Source organism: Anguilla rostrata, chromosome 2, assembly GCF_018555375.3.
Source record: "Anguilla rostrata isolate EN2019 chromosome 2, ASM1855537v3, whole genome shotgun sequence".
In the NCBI taxonomy this organism is placed as follows: Eukaryota; Metazoa; Chordata; class Actinopteri; order Anguilliformes; family Anguillidae; genus Anguilla; species Anguilla rostrata.
In genome coordinates, this window is record NC_057934.1 from 51,441,293 (window position 1) to 51,463,487 (window position 22,195).

General features: G+C 40.4%; 3 protein-coding genes across 9 annotated transcripts in view; 1 reads left to right on the top strand and 2 right to left on the bottom strand.

The window, feature by feature from the left end:
• Positions 1-9,466, bottom strand: pms2 (PMS1 homolog 2, mismatch repair system component). 3 transcript variants are annotated; one of them, XM_064322932.1, is made up of 15 exons: positions 9,332-9,466; positions 6,344-6,483; positions 6,064-6,150; positions 5,862-5,964; positions 5,222-5,405; positions 4,555-4,722; positions 4,042-4,139; positions 3,696-3,795; positions 3,510-3,594; positions 3,131-3,283; positions 2,140-3,049; positions 1,237-1,404; positions 1,039-1,139; positions 717-886; positions 1-486 (listed from the first exon to the last, which is right to left on the bottom strand). In XM_064322932.1, the coding sequence occupies exons 1-15, from the start codon at positions 9,364-9,366 to the stop codon at positions 343-345; spliced, it is 2,646 nt and encodes an 881-aa protein (XP_064179002.1). In that variant the 5' UTR covers positions 9,367-9,466; the 3' UTR covers positions 1-342. The 3 variants fall into 3 exon arrangements, with proteins under 3 accessions (XP_064179002.1, XP_064179003.1, XP_064179004.1); XM_064322933.1 differs by lacking the exon at positions 9,332-9,466 and adding an exon at positions 6,957-7,483; XM_064322934.1 differs by lacking the exons at positions 6,064-6,150; positions 6,344-6,483 and having other exon boundaries at positions 9,332-9,362.
• The window catches only part of eif2ak1 (eukaryotic translation initiation factor 2-alpha kinase 1), a 14,654-nt gene continuing 1,393 nt past the window's right edge, over positions 8,935-22,195 (top strand). The window contains exons 1-13 of one of the 5 annotated variants that reach the window (XM_064322939.1): positions 8,935-9,396; positions 11,953-12,120; positions 12,698-12,834; positions 12,941-12,984; positions 13,376-13,475; positions 13,611-13,691; positions 13,836-13,932; positions 14,479-14,536; positions 14,880-15,237; positions 16,743-16,851; positions 17,408-17,514; positions 21,875-21,995; positions 22,079-22,158. In XM_064322939.1, the coding sequence (XP_064179009.1) occupies positions 9,270-9,396; positions 11,953-12,120; positions 12,698-12,834; positions 12,941-12,984; positions 13,376-13,475; positions 13,611-13,691; positions 13,836-13,932; positions 14,479-14,536; positions 14,880-15,237; positions 16,743-16,851; positions 17,408-17,514; positions 21,875-21,995; positions 22,079-22,158 (1,587 nt within the window). In that variant the 5' untranslated portion in view covers positions 8,935-9,269. Of the gene's footprint in view, positions 9,397-9,949; positions 9,978-11,368; positions 11,549-11,952; positions 12,121-12,697; positions 12,835-12,940; positions 12,985-13,375; positions 13,476-13,610; positions 13,692-13,835; positions 13,933-14,478; positions 14,537-14,879; positions 15,238-16,742; positions 16,852-17,407; positions 17,515-21,874; positions 21,996-22,078; positions 22,159-22,195 lie in introns of those variants that run through there. The other 4 variants (XM_064322935.1, XM_064322936.1, XM_064322938.1 and 1 more) reach the window with 4 other exon arrangements.
• Positions 16,876-22,195, bottom strand: part of LOC135248378 (ankyrin repeat domain-containing protein 61-like) — a 9,341-nt gene continuing 4,021 nt past the window's right edge. Inside the window, exons 2-3 of the mRNA XM_064322944.1 lie at positions 19,448-19,542; positions 16,876-18,674 (exon numbers count right to left, since the gene is read on the bottom strand). Coding sequence (XP_064179014.1) covers positions 17,624-18,475 — 852 coding nt within the window. The 5' untranslated portion in view covers positions 18,476-18,674; positions 19,448-19,542 and the 3' untranslated portion in view covers positions 16,876-17,623. The remainder of the gene's footprint in view (positions 18,675-19,447; positions 19,543-22,195) is intronic.

Genomic DNA, 22,195 nt, shown 5'->3' on the forward strand with positions numbered 1-22,195 from the left:
CTTTATTGAGCATTTTATGTAAATCTGCAGTTTTTATAACACAAATGGAATGGACAGCATTTCAAAGCAAATGCACTGCTACATTGACATAAAATACCATTTAACATTTTAATATAAGGTTCTCTAAACAATACATACATTTTATTGAAAACTAAAACTTGCTATGGCTTTCAGATTTTAAAAGCCAGTATTTGTTCAAACTCAGTTCCATTTTAATGTATAATGCTTTATGTAATACTCTGGTTCAGTTACATGATCAATGAAATGTGATGTTACAGTATGTGTTTCTCAGTAGTCAGCAGTAATCAGTCATTCATGCTTGACCAAGGCCCAGCATGAGCTTCAATCTTGTGAGAGCACGTCAAGGTTAGCCAGGTGCCTCATGGTAGGTCGGCCATGTGGGCAGTTCCATGGCTGCTCAATCTCCCCCATATGCACTACCAGCTTCTTCATTTCACTGATGTTTAGTGCAGTGCCTATCATCACCTGAAAGCCAGACACAGAAAAAGATAAGCTTGTTCAGCCATTACGTAAATAGGCAGTAAGTGCACGAAGTTCAAGGCTAACTTCACTATTTAAAAAAAAAGACAAATTTGGCACCCAATGTAGGGCTGAAACGTCTAATTCCCACCCTAATTTGGAATATCCAATTGACTACTTTAGTCGCGTTCACGCGAAACGTCCACTGAGATCTTTCTTTGCAATGGTTCTCTCACCGACTTGCGACATGCTCTGGAGGCAAACATCTGCCTAACGCGAGAGGGCCGGCACATGACTCCTGGGCTGTCACTCAGCATGAAGATCATTTCCTCGATGTCACTAGGGCCAAAGGTCCAGTTCTTGCTGGTGGGTAGGGATACCAGCTTCACCCTTTCCGTGACTTGGGCTGCAACACACAGTATAACACTGTCTACATGCAAGCACACAAAATGCAAACCTCCTTCTTAGGGACGATCAGGAGGACCAGCTGTCCCAGAAAGCCATGCTGAACTTTAGCATTTGAAATGCCCAGTTATGCCCGTCAATGTTGATCCCTACCTTTTTCATCAATGATGAAATCAAAGCCATTTTTCTGAAAGATTTCCAAGTTCTCAATCAATACAGTCTCACTGACTGCTGGAAGATGCAGATTCTGTGGACTAAAAAGAAGTTCCATTACAAAAATTCTCCAGAAAGCCAAATGGATGAATCAACCCCGTTGAGTTACCCAAAAAAACAAAGTAAACTATTTCTCACGCTATGAGTCTCTGCCCTTGTAAGACAGTGTGCTGTTGCAGCATCTCAAAGTTGTACTTCTCATCTGAGGCATGCTGGTCAATCATGAAGACGTCAGACTTCAGCTTGGTAATGATGAAGCCCAGGTTGAATTGTCCGATGATCTCCATCTCCCTAAACATGTCCTTGCTGTAACAAAGGCAAATGATAAAACTATGAAACACTATAAGGACAAAAATCATTTTTCAAGTGACTTCAATATGGCATTTCATGTTGGTCATGGATGTCACAGGTGTAGTGAAATGGGTAAAATTGACAGTAACTTAATTTCTCATAAATAGCCACTACATGCATTCTCTTAAATGTGAGAACATACAGTGTACTAAAAACGATCGGAACCCTTGATAAAGACGAGCAAAAAAAGCACTTTAAAATAAGCATACCTCAAAATCAACCCAAATTTATGGTTAACAGACTATAAAATGACTGTTTTGTAATGGCCACCTCAGTCTCTAGTCTTGAACTTGATCCATAATTTTTGGTAAACTAGAGGAGGGCAGTGCACACGCACAGGCCAAAGTATCTATAGCGTCTTGAAATAATCTGTATAGCATTTTAAGAAATAAAACTATCATCTGTTTTAAAAAACAGCAATTTTGTTAGTTTGAATTTAATTTTCCAATTTTTGAACATACTCCAATTTCTGCCTTTTTTGTTCATTAATGGTGCCAATGCTTATTGGCACTTTATGATTAACTGGGAATGAGAAAAAAAAAATTATCATACTGAATTATTAATACACTGAAAATGTCACAGTACAAGTATGCACACATATACATGTAACAAAGCAGATATGAAATAACCAGGAACTGATTAATTGCATGTATGTAACGAAGTGTATTCTGTCCCAAGTGATGAAAGTACCTGATCTCCTTCTTCAGCTCATCCTCAGCACTCTGGTTCTCTCCAGGGCTGATGCTGGCCCTGAATCGCCTGTACTTGAGCCCTTCTGCCCGCTCGCTCTCTTGTCTCTGCAGCCTCTGCAGCCTGGCTGCCAGCTCAGGCAGGGAGAACTGCAGCGGAACGGTCCTCTTCCGCATTTGGACAGGAGTGTCCACCTTCAGCCTGCCAGGAGGGGCCTGAGCTTCTGAAGGTGACTGGGCTGTGCAGGTTTCAGAGACGGGCTCATCCAGCCTCGCTCTCTTTGTTCCAGGACTAGAGCTGCTGTCCTCAGCGGCGTGGGATCCCTCTAAGCTCTCGCACTCAGCAGGTTTATGATCTTCATCCCACGATCCCCCTGCGCTCTCACTTTTAACACTGGGCTCAACCTCCTCTGTGTCTGGGGAGCTGAACTCTGACACAGTTCCACACACGCTCTCCGGGGTCCCCGTGACCGAGTCACGCTCTGACACAGTGCTTCCCCTCCCCGAGTCTATGTCACTACCTGCTTTCCCTTCGCCCCTGTTCTCCTGTGACACCAGCCCCTTCCCAGGGGAATGTTTCACTGCATCTCGTGAATGTCTGAAAAGTGACTGCAGAGCTGGTCCACTGGCGCTGCTGCTGCTGCTGCTGCTGCTTTCAGTGCTCCTGAAAAAGCACTGCAGCTTCTTCTGAGCTGGGCCTTGGTGAGGGACTGTACTGGCGATCTCCCTGGTGCCCACACCCGCTGTCTGGTGCAGCGAGAACGCTGCCCTCAGCCCAGCTAAGTTCAGTGATGACTTAGCATGCGTGAGACCAGGCTCTACCGTATCTTTGACTTCAGAGGCAGCTTCAGAATCACATGTGTTTTCACGGTTTGTCACAGAAGTAGAAGTATCGACTGCTCTAGATACATCTAGAAGAAAAAGTGAAGCATGCATAAGCAAACAACTTTATCAGTGACAAGGTTATATAAAAGTTTCAGTTAAATGCTTACGAGGCATGGGCAGAGTTGTGTGGCTGAGGCTGATCTTGTTGACACCAGTTTCATACATTGCAATCATTGAGCTCTTCACGGTGGCCAGCAGCAGCTTCTCTTCTTGGAGGAAGATCTGACGCTTATCCGGTGTCACATTAACATCAACGCAGTCTGGGAACAGAGTACGCACCACAACATCCCTCTGAGCACAGCCAAAACATGTGCAATCACAATTTTTTTATTTTCATTCAATTCTTTTAACACACAAAGTTGGATTTTTTTTTTTTTTTTCAAAAATGCCTAACACAAGCCCAAATACAATACAGCTACAGGATATTAGTATAGACCTTCAAAATGATCAATTGCTTAGTAGGTCTGTGGTTTAGCATACTCCTACCTGAAGCAACAGTTATGTTCAAGGCAACAAATGGATACTGATGTCTGTTAAACATGTGATAGACTTCATTTACAAGTTTGGAGACCTAGAATTAAAAAAAAATACTTTACTTAAACAGGTTAAAACACAAACCAACTGCAAATCATTTGGAAACAGTTTAACAATTTATGTGTACAATCTATGAACCTTTGATGGATCACAGGGCCTGTTGTTGATGTAGAAGAACTGTCTGTCTGTGGAGCTTCTGCCCACACCGTGATCTCCTTGAGACACAAAACCTGAAATCCTGAAACACATGAATCCAGATACTAACAACTGCCCTTTCAACGTCACAGGAAGGTTTAAAAATAATTTATATGGCTTTCATGTTGAATTATATAACCAAAGCAGCTACTCTATAATTTGCTCTCCCTATTAAATGGCGTACGGACATGCAGTTCAATGTTGGTAATTCCGCATTAGAGCCACGGATCCTCCAAACAGGACATGTTCACGGCCACTGGATGCAGGAGGAAGCAGTAGCCTGACTCACGTAAAGAAGTCCTCAGGCACTCCCACCCCTCCAAGACCGTAATCCTCCTTTACCGCCTCTGTGGGGGGCAGCTGCCGAAAGGGGACCACACTCTGGAGCTAAAGAAAACACATACAGGGTCCGACCTGCTGAACGTACAGTGACTAAACTTGGTGATACTAAAATGAGTACACACATGGTGTGAAGCAAACAACATTTATATTTAAAACTGAATTCATTTTGTTCTTAAATGCCACTAACCTGCAATCTGAATATGTAAACACTAAATTATCAAGGCATTCACTCAATTGCACCTGTTCATTGCTCAACGAAGGACATAAAGACTTGAATGTTCGAGGATAAAGACAACTTTGGATGCTTCAGCATGACAAAAATTTACTTCCATGAGAATCAAATACAATGCTATGCAGAAAGCCACTGCGATAGGCAACCAATCTAGGGTCTACTTTTTAAAAAAGGAATTCAAAGTCCAATTGACTGTGAAACGTGAACAAAGATAATTGAGTAACTGACCTGCCTGGGTCCAAACACTGCTCCAATATTGTCTTTCATGCTGTGGCTGCCACTGGTACAGAGAACAACGCTTCGCTTGCCCTGGCCCACCTGATTAGTACAGGTGATGCGCACACCAGTGGAGATGATACAGTATGACTGCAGGACATGTACCATCTTGGAGTATTCCTGTAAAAACATATTGCACACAAAAAACAAATTCATTTCGATCTGGGATTTCCAATATCAACTGAAAATTCAACTTGACTGTTGATGCCTCAGAAGGACAGTCAGAACTATATTCAGTGGCCATAATCTGGCAGGTTTCCTAAATCTCTTTAAAACACTCACAAAAGTGAAGATAAAGTGCTTCAGTTGACACCATCATAATTTCAATGTGCTGGTTACTTGCCTTACTGGCTGTAACAAAAACCTGTGGCATTGATGAACAGTCAGAACAGATCTAGGCCCTGCATTCAATTTAACACAAATATAGAAGTCCTGGGATGGAATCTCATTCAAAGATGGCTCTAGGAAAGCTTCTATGAATTATGAAGTCATTATTTAGAATACTAAGTCACGTCATGTTCTAGGATATCCAAGATTACCAGGAGCACACTGGCCTGTGGGGACTGGAATTACCAATTGTGTGTTAAGCTAGAAGTCATAAATAAAACTATGACAGTACCTTCTTGATGTTGCGCTGGAACTCTTTGTGGCGTACAGGCAGAGTGTAGAAGAGCTGCTGCAGAGTCACCGTTGTGCCCTGCTGGCGAGGGTGTGGGCTGCGCTGGGTCAGCTGGCCATTGTGATCAAACGCCAGGCGCGTGCCCACCTGAGCAGACTCGTGGCATGTCACCACGCTCAGGTCGCTGCAGACAGATGGCCGAATTCATAACAAGTCATTCAAAATGCAAGAAAACAAGGTAATCACACAGATCGGTTTACAATAAGACACCGACCCAATTTCAATCATCACCTTATTTGGTGATGATTTATATTTTGGCACAAATAGATGACAGAAGTGACCAGCAAAAGACCAAATGCAGACCAAACCACAAACAAATATGCAGAGCAGTCAAAACAAATGAGAATTTTACAAATCCATAAATCCATTTGAAAACCACAGCTGCAAATTATGGTTATTTATGCCCAAGCAGTTTCAGGACACCTATTTCAAATGATAGTCCTGCAATCTGCCACAACCACATCTCTAAATGACAGCATAATAATAAAAAAGCCAGAAAAGACAAGTGGGCAATAGTTTGCCATACAGAAATGCCGCAACTTTCAGCTGCGAGTAATGCACAACCAACAGGCAGCCATACCTGAGAGCACACAGCGAGCTGAGGGCTTCACCTCGGAACCCAAATGTTTCCACATGAATCAGGTCTGAGAAGTTGCTCAGCTTGGAAGTATGGTGCTTCAGGGCTGTGAGCAAGTACAAGCATGCAATACAACATTAGAATATGAATTAAAAATTACATTCAGAGAATACATGGAAGAAGGAATTCAAAGTATGCCACTCACTCAGTCCTTCAAAGTTGGCCTCATCCACCCCTTTTCCATTATCTGACACTTCCACCTGCTCTGCTCCATACTCTTTCAGCCGGATTTCTACAAGTATAACACACGCTGAGAACCATTGCAACCCAGAAATGAAAGTTAAATGCAACTTCCAAAATATCTGAAGATTCCAGATTTTTCTATTTATACAATCTTTTCTCTATAATCCTACACAAAAAGTTTATTCGTCATTAAAAATACTAAATAATATTTAAATGTCTACAAATGCAGCAATGTTACTTGCCAACAATGGTGGCTCCTGCGTCTATGCTGTTTTCCACCAGTTCTTTTACAGCTGTTGCCAAGGTCAGGACAACCTGTCCAGAGCAGATCTGATGCACAGAGTGACGGTCTATGGGCCTGATGGCCGGAGCTGGTTCTGGGCTGAGGGACATACGTTAATAAATTATCAATGTAGCTTGATCGTGGCAGGTTTTTTGTAGCTAGCTTAGACACAACATATGCAGCCAATTACGTTACATACAATATACGCACATAAGCTACTCCGTTCTCCAGTAGTGATGATCGATAAAGCGCAATGACTATCGGTAGCAGCTTTAATACTTTCTTGGCCTGTTTCTCAGTCGTAGATCAAGCCTAGTCCTAAACTAAAAGAAAAACTCCACTGAAAATTTTTTTTTTAGTCTAGACCAAGGCTTAATCCATGTCTGGGAAACTACCCCTTTGATACTTGGCGTTAGTTCAAATTGTAAGTTTTAAATAGATAAATACAGTTGTAAAGAATACATTGGCTGTACTGGGTATGCTCCTTGGATAACTAGCCAACTAAATGGACCAAAGTATCATAGCTATATTAGTTATTTCCATCAAGAAACACAGCTAGCTAATTAACTCACCAAGCGTCATTCATTTTGACAGGCTGTCATTTGTCTTGAATTCAGAGAAGGGTGTTTATGGCTAGCTGTTCACTCTAAACATTCTTCGGTGAGCTACAGTTTGTTGGCAAACCAAACAAGCCGAGGAACGTCAACTCCATTAGCCAGACTAAGCTGCACAACAGTACGTCGTATCCTTAAAACAGCTAGCTATGATTCTTCTGATTATTTAGAGACAAACAAGCAAGCAAGTAGAACGTAAATGCACGTGCAGCATACTCTGTCATGACATTCGTGAATTAGTAACAACAACGTTGTATGTTTCACTAGTTACCACGAGACTTCGACTCCTTCTTACATAGTTCCAATAGTTCAGTACATGCGTTCCTGTGATTCTGCTTCACAGAAAAAAAAATTTGCCGCGCCGGTAAAAGTTACCACAGAAATAATCTTCTTCCTTTATGAATTACGTATTTTCAAGACCACTGAAAGATGTATACCGCCACCTACTGCGCTAAATAAAGGAGCACAGCTGCTTGGAGGAATCCGATCTAAACCCTTAATCCACGCAAGAAATAAAACATCTCAAACACCTCAAAACCCTGTACACTCAAAATCATATTTTTAATAATAATAGTTATATTCCACCCAAAGGACCAAGAAAACAATGATATTCTATTATTTAGATTTTATTCAGTTGACTTTTTTTCATCTTGAAAGCAACAAAGTCTTTATGCTTCCCATCACAGGAGTATTTGGCATGGTTATTTTGGACATCATGTTGTGTATGCACGCAACAAAGAGATTTACATTTTAACCCTCCTGTTATGTTGCGGGTCAAATTGACCCTTTTTAAAGTTTGAAAATCTAGGAAAATACTAAAATCATATTTTTCAGTATAATAGTTTATTACAGGCCGAATAGTGTAATTCACTATTTAGAAAGTGCTTTTTCATTTGAGCAAAACCCCCTCAGGAGGATTGGGCAGGAACATTGTTGTGTAGCCCAAAAAGAGATTACATTTTAACAGTCAGCAGGGTGTCCATTTAGTGGGCTGGTAATCTATGACATTCAACTAGTCACATAACTCTTAAAATCATATCTTGATTTCTGAAATTCAGGGTGGATGTTACAACAATAGATCCTACCAGCTCAATTGTTCCACCCATTTTCATGACACAGTATCATATATAATACAATTCTATTTATAGTGCAATATAAACTATTGCTCTATTTTTATTTTATATCATTTTTCAATAACAGCACTTTTCTATGAAATATTGTGTAATACATTTTTCCAGATCAATTTAAAATGTAGCTCTTAGAATAACTAATATTCTTTGATATTTCTGTCACTTAATGCTCTTTAGGTTCTACGAAGAGTATGGTAATTCACCCAAACTTCATTCTGGTGTTAAATTAAGCAATATTCCATAATGCAAATCAATTAAATATGCCCTTTTCTCCAACTTTTCCACACATGCTTACTCCTAGAATGTGAATTCATTTTTTTCTATATTAACTTCTGTCTCTAAACTCAAATTAATGTATGCTGATGTAATTCATAATCCACCACTTTTCAAATCACAAAGCTTTTATGGAAATAAACTGCATAAACAAGACAAAGGTCTTAAAATCAAAGTAACTAATGCACATGCATGTAGATAGGGCAAAAACAATACACTCGTAGTGAAGTTCAAACAAAGCAAAAAATGATCCTGAAACCTCAAAGCCTTTATTCTGAACAACTCATTTAGACGAAATTGTTGTTTCCCTCACATTCATTTTTACATAAAAATGATTTCCTATATGCCATGTGCTATGCCCCAAATATTGGTAACAAAAGTGGAACATTGCTATATTATGGGAATAGCATTAAAATGGTTTGGGCTAAACTGCTCACCGTACGGAAATGATGCAATTTGACAGTTGCATTAGGGACTGTGTGACAATATACACCCATGTAAACACGAGCTAAGCGTAAACGAAGTGTGCGTATTGAGAATCATCTTCAAATAATTTTCTGTGCTTTACTAAATGTTTGAATGTGGTTATGTATATATGGGTTCTCTTTTGAAATTGTTATTTTATGTCCAATAACTCCTTCAACTGAAATTTTATGACAACCCACTATTTAAGATGTCTGAGCAGTTCGACATGGCCCTCTACAGCTTATTGAGGCTAGCTCACTAGCTTCACACTCGTAGCAACGCTCTCAGCAGACCTGGAAAAGTATAGCTAGCGCCTCATTGAAAATAAAATGTTGGCTAATTAAACAGTTCTCCTTAAATAAGTTAGTTATTCGAGATTAATGGGAAAAGAAAGTTAATTGTAATGGAGGAAAATCCGAGTAATGGCAACCTCGTATCAGTTCGGACGAATTTGACCTTAGTCACCAGCAGCCGAAGACATGCGAAAAATGTTTTCCCATTCCCACAAGAGGAGGACGTTGAATTTGACAGTGAGTAATTAGCTAACTAGCCAAAGAAACAAACCTGTTTATTCGCGTAAACTAAGCGGCTAGCTACCATTACCAGCCACTAGCTAGTCAGCCTAGACTACGTCCCTATACTTCTGATTTCTATATTAAAGGAAAGCTAGTCTATATAGGACTATTAATTATTCGTTAATTAATTCAGGTGTGTTCATTTTTGTAAACTGTCTTCCCGGAATCTGGGGTCTAGACACTAAATCATGGACATATCTGTAAAACAGTGGTGTCAAACTCGTTGCCATGGAGGGCCGTGTGTATGCAGGTTTTCATTCCAGCCTCAGATCTTGATTATATAATTAGTTAAATTATTTGCTGAATTAGGGATGCAGGTTTGTGCACAATGGTGACCCGACGTCTATGGTGACCCGCATTGTCTAAATAAAAATTTTCTTATATTCTGTGCTTCAATGCAGTTAAACGCATATGGCTGAATGAGTAATTGGACTCAATTAAGGCAGCATTATTTGGTTGGAATGAAAACCTGCATACACACGGCCCTCCATGGCAACGAGTTTGACACCACTGCTGTAAAACAAAGAAACAATAAGGTGAATGAATACAGTTGGAAACTTAGCAAATCAGATGAGACGGTCGCTAGAAGATAAAATAGTCCTTGGACAAAAAGCGGTGTTATAGTGATTTATAGAAACATAGTTTATTTCAGTTTAAAAGAAAAATAATTAACACGTATATTGTTCCATTCGAATTCAAAGTAAAATCCCCTCTGCGTAAAAATGTTCCTATTCAAATTCCAGTTTTAGAACTGAATTTGAATTCACCCCCTATGAACAGAAATTGTTGTGCAAGTGACTCCATGAAGAGACATTTGGACTCGAAAAAGTAGTATTTAGGACATGAGTTGAGCTTTGTGACATTCATAACAAAATGGCAAAACAATAACCTGCTTTAAATAGGAATTATAAATATTTTAAGATCATTAGCGATTAAGGATATTTTAGACGAATACAAAAGTTTCCGGTGGCCTGCTGGCCTCACAGTGGCAGGTGTAAAGGCATCAATTTATTTGTGGTTCAAATCAAGAAACTACACATCAGTTAACTCCAAAATAGCTGCTACAGGTTTTACGTGTGCATATTACCTAATCATTAAAATACATTTTTAAACATTGAATTTGGTCTCATACAGATATTTTTTTTAAAAACCAGTCAACTTGAAAGTGAAAATGCACAACAATAGGCAGTCCACATTTATTCACCCTTATTGTCTCCCAATTTGGAACACCAGCTTTGGGTATTCATGCTCATCCTGTCATCCTCTTCTGATAATTGAGGAAAGCTCATCTAACTCACAAAAATAAGGTGCAAGGCAAACTAAGGATTGCCGTGATGACCTAGGTAATATTGTAAGAAAAAATATTTGTATGGAATTGTGCCAGTAAGCAAAATGTCTTTACATGTTTATTGTTAATCAATTGCTTTTCATTGCTTTGACAGTAAAATTAACTGTGAGTTGGAACTTTAGGCTTCCATCTAATGCCAGATAATCTATGGTGGGCTGATGAAACTATTACATAGATCCTCAACTATGTAATGGTTTCATTATAATGATTTGAGAATTATTATATGAAGTTACAATGAACTTGCTATATACAACATATTTTTCATGTAGCTAACATTTGTAATGCAAGTAGCCAATGTAACATTTATTTCTAATTAATTATATTTAGATGTGCCAATAAGCACATGATTTTTAGTGTAATGTTTAACAAAGGCAGTTTTACATGAATGGACATCAAGAGTATCTCGGCTTGTTTATACTTACATATTCAATACAAAGACCATTTGTAGTGCCTTACTGCCTTTCAGAATGAGTGGCAAACCACACGGATAACAAAAGCACCCTTAATTTAAGTTACCTGTGGGTACATTTTTCCTACCAGTTTTCTATAATGTTGCAATGTGGGTCGGGTGGAGGGGCGTTTAGTTGTGTTTCAAACTGATAAGCCCTGCCAATGAACACACCCCATGCATAAACAAGATACACCAGCAAAAGGCTTCTTGAAGTGTGGTTTAATGTTAAATTGCTATCTTATTTTCATACATAATGGACAGAGAAAATAAAGACATTTTGACACTAATTGCCAAAGCTATTGCTGAAGGTAAGTACAGCTGTTGTTATTTTCGTATTTGTTGATGCATTAATGAAGTCAACAAACTGCCTTGTATGAGCAATATTTTCTTTGCTGTTAGCACTCCCTGTTAATGTGTAATGCCGTAATGTGGCCTCATCATTCCGTTTTATGAGTATTAAAAAGCATTTTGAAACAGCGTGAGGAAATGGTTTGGAAGCTCAGCATAAATTCAAAAGTTTGAAGATCTCGGATCTCAATCGGGATACTACTGTTGTACCTTTGAGCAAATGTAAATAAAACTATCCGGCTGTATTTAAGGATTATGTTTAAAAATGAAATCTGTGTAAGCAAATAAACAGTGACTAAAACATCATCTATGAAATGTGTCTCATGAAAAAAAAACACTTTGTTTCCCCTTGTTATTAACGCAGCCTCCGATTCCATGGGGAACAGTGATGTTCTGGTGGGTGGCAAACAGTACACGTCCATCCAGGAGTTTGCCTCCGCCATCCCAAACCACCTGCTGCTGGGCTCACTGCTGGAGCACCTGTGCTTTGTGTATGAGAAAAACCCACACCGCTCTCGCCTGCTCTTCAAAGGTGAGCATTCCCTGTCTGTCACTTTTCTTGTCTGCAATGTTTTTCTGTCAGCCCCAGGAGGATGTGCCCCTTATATGATTGCACTTACCTTTAATGTGGTAAGAATTAAGAGTCCGTTGGACGGAATTGATTCTTTAACTTTTATTTCAGAAGGTATTTAGCATGGAATGCAAAGGGCTGAAATGTTCATTAAAAACGAATGGTTTTGATTCAGAGCTTTAGATCTCCAGGTGTACACTAGAGCAGGGGTTCTGAAACTGTCCTCGGGACCCAGCTTATAAGTGTTTTTTATTCCAGTGGTAACTGCAACTTGTGAATTCCTACAGGCTGTCAGTTACTCATAATTACACACTGCCAGCGTCAGCTGAAGATGGATTTCTCCTCTTACAGGCGCATTATATCAGAAGTAGTTATGCATGCTATGACACATAAATGCCCCACATTCACATTCTAAGATTTTTAATTGGTAAGGTCAGTTAATACTTTCATTTTCTTTAATGTGCTGTGTGATTGCTATATAAAGAGATAACATTTTTTGACTGCCAAGCTTTTGTTGTTTTTATGGCCGTCTCCTCAGTGACTGGTCAACGTTTGGCTGCAATGAACCTTCTGTCTCCACTGGCATTCAGTGATGAGTTCAGCACAGTGAGGCTGCAACACAACAGAGCCTTCACTGAGCTTCTCCGTGCTGCTAGTACATCGCTGTTCCCTCAGGTAACTCTATGAGTTTCATGCTGTACTCACACTCTGCTAGTTTCTCAGATCCATTTGCCATAATCCACCTGAGACAAAACTTAATTTGTGCTTGTTTTGCTTCCAGGATCATAAGTATTTAAATTCTGATAACCAGAGCGTTACATTAAGGTAGGAATATTTATTGTGTTTATTTTTATGATAACAAGTATTTTTTGTTATTTATTATGTTTAGTTTATTTAAAATGACTACTCGCTGTTTTTGTCTTGATATTTCTTTCAATTCTCATTCTGGAACAATGTAGATATCAGATTTTTTCATACTTCTTGAATATTTGTAAGTCTCAAAATTTAGAAAATACAATTAAATACGAGAAATCATTTGAAATCATGACAGTTATTTACTTTATAGTCCTTAAGTTATTATGTTGAGAGATTTTGTCAATTAGCTGACTTGTAAAGCTTTTTTTGTATCCAACTGCATATGAAAGCGTGGAAACTTGTGGTATAGATTTCAAGTTTAAGTTTGCGTCACACATTTTTTTTTTTCTTGTTATCTTAGATCAAAGGAGGGCCTCTTCCAAGCACAGACATCTCGCTACCTCAGTGAGTTTGAGGAAATATGTACACTGGGCAAAGGCTCATATGGCAAAGTCTTCAAGGTACCACTAATCATTCTTCTAATGCGCCTAAGACCAAAGCAAAATAATACGATAATCAAAATATAATGGTCTTGGAATCTGTCCATATAGGTTGCTTGCCGGTGTATTTACTATACAATCTCTTACACTCAACAGGTGCTCAACAAGTTAGATGGCCAGAATTACGCTGTGAAGAAGGTTCATATCAAGAGTGTCACAAAGGATGACTGCATGAAGGTTCGTTGGAGGCTGACGTTCAGCGTCTGTATTTCAGACACGTTACTCTGCTAAGAGGCAAAAGAGAAGCACTGCTTCACAGAAACCTGTGTACATTAAAGGATGTGGTCGAGTTGAACAGAATTTTACGGATTTTATTGGCAGGTTCTCCGGGAGGTGAAGGTATTGTCCAGTCTGCAGCATGCCAATATAGTGGGCTATCACACTGCATGGATGGAGCATGTGCAACCTGCAGTGAAAAGTAAGTGTACAAACACTCTGTGGGACATATATGTAGTTTACATAATGCTTCAGTAAAACCTGTTTGAAATATAGTCCATCGCAGTCACTGTGTAGGACAGCACTGAAAATATGCAAACCTTTCAAGAAACCTCTTGGTATCAGTAATCATGATTCACATGTTTTTGTCCAAAAAAATTTTATTACATTTTGGAGTGTGGAATAAAAGTGGAATTTTGTAGAGCCAATTTGATCAACTTTTGTACATGTGAAGACATGTACAGTTTCTGAGATCGTATGCTTCCGTTTGTATGGTGAGATCATATCTAACAGATTCAGATAGCTTTAGCATTAGCAGTCATGCATTAGCAGGGGCCTTGGACAGTTGCAGGGCTTGCTGGACTTTATTACCACACTTACTTGGTTACATTAAAGCAGTTAAATGCAGTTAGCTCACCCCACATTGTTTCTAGTGTTTGAACTGGTTGTCGACATTAAAAACCTTTGCAGGACAAGGATTAGGATTATTAATTGTTGTGACCTCGACACTGTGACCTTTCTCTTTCAGCTGCCAAATCCATCCCTTCCAAATTTCCAGCTCTGGAAACTAATTCATTGAGAGACGAGTAAGGAAACCATTTATTTTGTTATTGAAGTGATGGCACTACATTGCTCAAGTCATACTTGTGGCATGACTTTTTTGTCGTGAGTTTTCCATCCAGTTTCCTTATTTACATATTACTTATTCTCAGTTGCCGCCCCCAAACTCTGGAATGCCCTCCCCCTTGACATCCGTACCTCTGACTCACTCACCTCCTTCAAATCCCGCCTTAAACCCCACCTCTTTTCCCTAGCTTTTCCCCCCCCCTTTGAGTTCATGAAAAGCGCTATATAAAGTAAATTTATTATTATTATTATTATTATTATTATTATTATTATTATTTAACTTGCTTTTGTCACTCTCGTCAGCAGTGCAGAGGAGAGTGATGCCAGCAGCGTTGGCTCCTCCATTGTGTTCAGGAGCTCTGGGAGTGCACAGGATGCACTCACGGATGTGAAGGCTTCAGAAAGCGCCCAGGAGCCAGGCTCAGTCTCCAGAGACCAGCAGAGCCCGGCGGCGTGTCCCAAAGCAGCCCTCAGCGAGGAGGACTACGTCCCCTGCGTGTTCCTGGGCCCGCAGCGCTCGGGGGCAGCTGGTTGCCCAGCTGCCAGCAGGGAGGGGTCAGCTCTCACAGGAGAGGAGCTCAGCAGGAACCAGCTGGAGATTAATAACAACTCCTACATGGACGTGGACAGCCAGGTGTGGGAGGAGAAGTGCCCTAAGGAGGTGAGAGAGCCACCAGTGCAGTGTAGCTCTCGCACTTTTAAGGGTCCTATATCAGTGGATGTGCACGCTTATAAGGCTGAAACCCTTAACGTCAACTGCAGCATTCAAAGTAGATACTAATAGTTCTTTAGCAGTGACACTAGTAATGAAGTCATCCTTAAAACAACTGCCACACCCAGTTATACATTATTATGTGGGTTACCCACTTTAATTAATAGACATTTATAATACATATTGTTTCAGTGTATTGCACTCTGTGGAATGCTAAGTGTCAGTTTTCTTTGCACGTTTGAAGGTGTGCACCTAAGGGTCTACATGTTTTTACAAATCTATTTTTCCTTTTTTATAGCTACTCAGAATGAAAACTTTTTGTTAAATAGATAGTACTCAGAAAACATTGTGGAGTGTATACCAAAAGTTGATGTGTGAGTACTATATTTGAGATGATGCCATGTTCAATGAATGCATTTGCATTTATTGCAGCGTAGTGCTGTAGAACATTAGTGCAGAAATGGGGAGATTTGCTGTAGTGGCTTATTTTAAATTATTTATCGATTTATCCTTTATTTGCCAGGTATTCTTCTTCTCCTAGTAACATACAAGGTTGTCACCATTAATTAATTCAGCACATATTAAGGGCAACAAGCACAGCCAGTGACATCATTAACAATGTATCAATAAATGAATGGGAAAATATATAACTGCTTTTAGTATGAGCATAGTGCTTAAATCATAAATGCAACATGGCCTCGTAATGTAGATGATGCCAGACGGTGATCGTAACAACCGCTTTACATTAGGCTAATGTAGAGCAGTACAATACTAGGCTTCATTTCAGTCAGGGTATAGGATGATTAGGTGCGGATGGCTAAGCATAGCATATCTCAGGGTCCTGGTGAGGAGGATGTGGTCTGAACAGAGTGTTTTAAAGATAGTGGATGATTCTGCATTTCTGATTGTTGCAGATATCTCATTCCTCCACTGGGGGGCCTAGTGAAGGAAAAATACAAACTTATGGATATGTGGCCAAGGACAAATTAAGAGCTTGTATTGTTTAAGGTGGACCAATTGTAAGGAACAATAGTAATCTATATCACCATACTACTATTTTCTTTGGGCCTGTCTCGGTTAGATAAGTAAGAGATTTCTGTAACATAAGTGTATTTTGCACTTTCCGTTATTGCTTATTTCTTAAATTGGTGCAGCAGTTAAACATACCAAAGGAAGTGACATATACCAGTCTTATCAAAAAATGTTGGATGAAAATTTGGAATGAATTTAAGCAGCCCCCGGAGTTTGGTCAATTCCAGCAGTGTTTTGACAATGCAATATGTCACATAACGTTCAAATATTATGGAAAGTATTTTCTTTTCTGTATGGAAGAAATTTTATACACACAAAATTTGAATTAATTGCCATTCTATTTACATATTTCTTTCGCAGTGGGCGTACTCTGTGGACAGTGTTAATGCTACAGCAGTGTTCCCTCTGTCTCTGTGCCTCAGGTGCAGTTCTGCCTCATGCTGTACATCCAGATGCAGCTGTGTGAGCTCTCCCTTAGAGACTGGATCCTGGAGCGCAACAGCAGGCCCAAAGAGGACCTCTCAGACGCCGGTGAGGAGACCACACCTTGTGCTGTAGTTATTTATTTATTTATTTATTTGCCGAGCAAGCGTGCAAGGCTACCAAGGAATGTCACATTCCATAAAAATCACTGGAGCAACAGGCATATCAAGGGCAACAACAGTGATGGGTACAATGTTCTCTTCCACTCTCAATATTCCCATTTTTCTGTGCAAGGCTTTCTATTCAAGATTAACCACAAGATTCAGTTAGATGCACCTCTTCAGTTCAAGAGTGTAATTAATTTAATCAAACCAGACAGTTTTTTTATTATTCAGTCAAACAAACCTAAATTTCTTTGGCTGAAAACACAAGAAGCAGGAGTAGGTGTGGTCTTAAAATTGAGCGGGATCCCTTTTATCAATGGGCCTGCCCTTTGCAAAGAATCTGTTTGCCTGTGTCTAACTCTACAGTCCACACTGTTTAAATACATTTTATTAAATCTACCATAATCAAAGAAAAAGACTTTTAGCAAGAATGTAGGTATGTTGGACCAGGACCGTAGTATCTGCAATTTAAATGAATGTGTTTTTGTATTGATCTACAGATCCTTACGGATGTGTGGATACAGAACGTACATTCAACATTCTTCGGGCAATACTTGAAGGGGTGAAATATATTCACTCAAAGGGAATCATGCACAGAGACCTTAAGGTATGTTATTGCCTTCAACTGCACTTGTGTGGATAACAAAGATCATAATGTGTAAATATACCAATGCCTTTTCTTCATGGCTTTATGTATTTAAATTAGTAATGGCACATCAGATATGGCCAGCGGTGGCATGTACCTCCACAGTGTTCACATCTGCGGGTGTTCTGGGTAAATGCCCTGCTGTTTGATTGTCTACACTCGGGCGCATACCAGGAAACGATATTCCCACTGGGCACTTCCAGCTGCTGTACAGGAAGCTGTGTAGCTTTTCAGGCAGCATCTCCCTGAGTCTGGGTCTGGACCTCTCCCCATACTGCCGGTGTATGTGGATCCTGCATGTGTCCTGGAGGCTGAGGGGGTGCTGGCAGAGCTGCAGCAGCAGGTCCCTCTGGGCCTGGTGCTCGGGCAGCAGCAGGGCCCTGGGGAGCGCCCCCTGGCTGTTGGTGATGCTCAGGGGGTAGGTCAGCCCGAGCACTTTGCACAGGAGCGACGCTCGCTCCAGGTTGGCGGTGCGATCTAGGAGCAGGAAGAGGCAGTTTTCGCCCAGGGAGGTGGGGACGTTGACGTCGGCCCCGTGCCTGAGGAGCACGTCCGCGGCCTCCTCCCGGCCGTCCTGGCAGGCCTGGTGCAGGGGCGTCCGGCCGGCCCCGTCCCGCGCGTTGGGCGCAGCTCCGTGCCCCAGCAGCAGGCCCACGCAGCTGAGGCCCGCGGGCGGGGCCGCCCCGGCTGCGCTGAGCGCCGCCAGGACGGCCATGTGCAGGGCGGTGGACCCGGACCGGGGCACGGCTGCGTTCACGTCCGCCCCCTGCGCTACGAGGCTGGCGGCCATGTCCGCGTCCAGCGCGGCGGCCGCCACGTGCAGGGGCAGCATGCCCAAGCCGTCCGGCGTGTTGACGCGGGCGCCGTGGCTGGCCAGGATGCCCACGGCGGGCAGGGCTCCGTAGCGCACGGCCAGGTGCATGGCGGTGTGCCCGCCGTCTCTCTCCACCCGCGCGTTGACATCGGCCCCAAAGTGACACAGCAAGCTCAGGCAGGCCTCTGCTCGTTGCTCAGCGGCGGCCAGGGCGGTCTCGAACTTGCTGCGTGGTTTGGACCCGGTCCTGGTGATCCTGGGCCAGTGAGAGATCACTAGATGTAGAGCACTGCACCCACGGTGGTCCCTGTATAGTGAATTATAGTTACATTTAAGTCAGACTGATTATAGTGTTCATCAGAACTGTTCATATTCATGTATTCAGAAGCATACGTGTGAATTACAAAAGAAGGTTGATCTTGTGTTAGTTCATGCTGAGGTATAGTTTGCAGACAAAAATGTGGTACATGTGTTATGAGCAGTTAGTAACACAGCTTTTTAACACAGCAGTTAGTAACACAGCTTGAATTTTTATGTGGATTTCAGTCTTAGCCTGAGACAGGGCCACCAGCAATAAGTTGGGTTTCCAAAAACAATGACTGTGGATTAACTTTATAGTTTATTATGCATTCACAGCGAGACTGCATCTGTTGTGTTGGCAAGCCAGCATTGTGCTGGCTTGCCAAATGGTCGTCTTGATAGATGGACTGAAGAATAACCTAGTGTCGTCAAAATAAAATGGAGAGAGTGTGTAAATGTAAATAGTAAAATATAAATGCAAATTCTGAGTGTTGATTGTATTTTTTTGTTGTTTGTTTTTTACAAATTGGCAATATTTTTATCTGGATTTCGCATATTCAAAATTAGGGTTTTACTGGGTTTTGCTTTTTGGAATAAGGTGTTTACATGGGCTGTATCATAACTAGAATACTTGGGAGTTTTATGAATATAATTAGACACCACATAATGGTGTGCATGTGAACTTGATAAGTGACAGTTTATATATATATAACATGATGCTGTGTGGTCTTTCTGAAATGTGTTGTTTTGAAATGGTATATACAGGTCAGTAGCTGTTACCTTCTCTCTGGGTCAGCACCAGAATGCAAGAGGATTTCTAGGCTCTGTACTTTCCTGTAAATAGCAGCCAGGTGAATGGGCAAGATGGCAACATGCTAGGTGGGGAAACAAAGCCATTTTAATGCAGGTGAAAACCCAAATTGGACAAAATATTTCAGGAATGTGCTACACCTTCACTTTGTTCCATTTAAAGTGCTGCCCTGTTCAGAGATTCAATTTGGTAGAGAAACATGCTGGTATCTGTTTCAACTGAGTTCTGATGTGGCAACAGTGGGTTGAACCGTTAATATGTAAATTTGGTGGCTTGGAACAACTAAATCAAACTTAATTTTAGTAAGTAACAGTAACGGGCTACATATCCAGCAATCTATTTCTTACTCTCTCCAGCAGTCCTGTTTGAAAACGCAAGTGCTTCACACGGAAACCTTGGTTTTTACAGTCACAGCTACTGTTAGCTACAGTATTATTGTTGTTATTTTAGTTATTGTTATTTAGTAGTTCTGGTTATTTTAAGGAATTTGTCATGCCTTAGTAGCTTTCAAGTGTTTAAATCATAACTGCTCAGTGAGGTCAGACTCAGATCAGTTCTCAATCAACAGCTCAGTCACCCCTAAGTAGTACAACAACAGTGAAAACAAGAGTCAATACTATATTTACTTATATGGATTAACATTCCTGCATATGCTGTGACATATTCAGATTGTTTGAAAATGCTTTCAATCAAAATCAAATACAATTTCTAAAATTCTGTGAAATTAGAGCCTTTTTTCTCAAAGCTGCCATAAACGACTGTAATGAAAGGAATGTGTCACCAAATTTTTCTCCCTTGAAGATTGTTTAGCATCTGTTTTCAGAATTTATGTGAAACAAAAAGCAAAAATATGTCAAACACATTAAGAATCGAAGTGCTTTTCATTCATGGCTAAACGTATCCAGTTGAAAGATCAGGTTATTTTTTTTTCTACCTGTGAATGACCATTCCCAGGAAATCCAATTGGTGAGTGGAGTGGAGAATCAGATGAGCGGATTTTCAGAATATTCCTAATCTCCATTGCATCCCCTGTCAGAATGGCATTATTTAGTGCTTTGTTAAGTGAATGCTGAATAAGTTCCCCATCAGAGTTTGCTGCCATTTCCTGTCTTGAGTTTCCGCAATTCTAATTTGCAAAGCTCTGTAGAATATTCATGCTTTTGTGTATCAGCTGATGATGTGAAAATATAGCAAGAAAATTTCTTATCTAGATTTTGCCAGCTTTCACCGCTCTGAAGCTTGCGACTCCTTTACTTACACGCAAGCAGTAACACGCCCTTTATCTCCACACTGCAGCCGAAGTTCCTGTTTTTCTAGTGCTGTGTCTGATGCAAGTCTGAAGTTCTGCAGCGTTTAAACTGAATGACTGCTTCTGCAATATGTTAACCAACGGAAATGTCTTGGGGAAAGCAGTTTCAAGTTTGATCAATGCTCAAGTAACCAAGCATCATCCTGAAGTTATCGTTTTCTCTTTGTTGTTTGTGGCTTTTTATTAAACTATGGCTATATCTTCAGTCATATATTTTTCAACCCAATAAAAGCTGGAAACCAGGCGAACTGGAATGAAACGAGATGTATCCCCTCAAGAAAAAGAATTTGCATATGTTTTGCCTTTTGTACTTGCATTATGTTCATGTTAGCATTGTGCCAGTTAATCCAACAAACCACACATTATCCACTGAAACAGAATATACTGCATTATTTTGTAATATAATAGATGTATTTCAGAGCAATTTGTTTTCTAAATTATATATTGCTGAAAGTGACTTTTTTATTGCAGTTGTACTCTCCAGGCTGCTCTTAAGAATTAAGAATCAGTCTCAATGTGCTGTCCCTGTTAAGAATTTTGATCCTATGAATGTTCTAGGCAGTGTTCCCTGAAAGATCTGGGAAGACCTTCCCCATTATGGCCTCATTATGTTGTTTTTTCTATTATAACTACATAATTGACCATTCTTATAATATGTGGTATGAACGTTCCCCAGACATGGTTGACCACTTGATTTTAGTTTTCATGATATTTAAGGTTTCCATTAGATGTGTTTGCAACTGTCCCCATCTTCAGTACATAGCATGTAGTAAGTTACCTGTGAAACATTCTACATGATCCAACATGGTCTGACATTTCTCACATTCCTCAAGTTAACCAATTACAATGACTAATGGTCTGGATGCTAGACCTTTCTATTGATGTTTTTAAATGAATGCTAATATGCATTTGTACTTTTTTGTAATACTGTATATTCTTTGAATTTTAAGAAGAAATAAACACAGATATTGCCCATTATAAATGGATGTTAAAATATCTGATGCATGTCAGTGTTAAATCTTGCCTGCAGCTATTAAAGAGTCATGTTAAATAGTTGTGCGACTGACCCAATGTCATTTTATTTCAGCCAAGAAATATTTTCCTTCATGGACTTGACTGTCACGTGAAGATTGGAGACTTTGGCCTTGCTTGCAGAGATATCATTGTGGATGACCCTATGCAGCTACCCACCAGCTCACACACCAGTGGTGAGAACTCCAATTGGAGTCTTAAAACACAGCTAGCTAATGTATTCTTAATGCAATACAGTCATTTACTGTTTTTTTTTCAGGCTCCTCACACACCACTGGGGTTGGAACATTTGTCTATGCTTCTCCTGAACAACTGGAAGGCTCTCATTATGACTCGAAGGTATTTATGCAACAGGGAAAAAAGCAGGTATAGGATT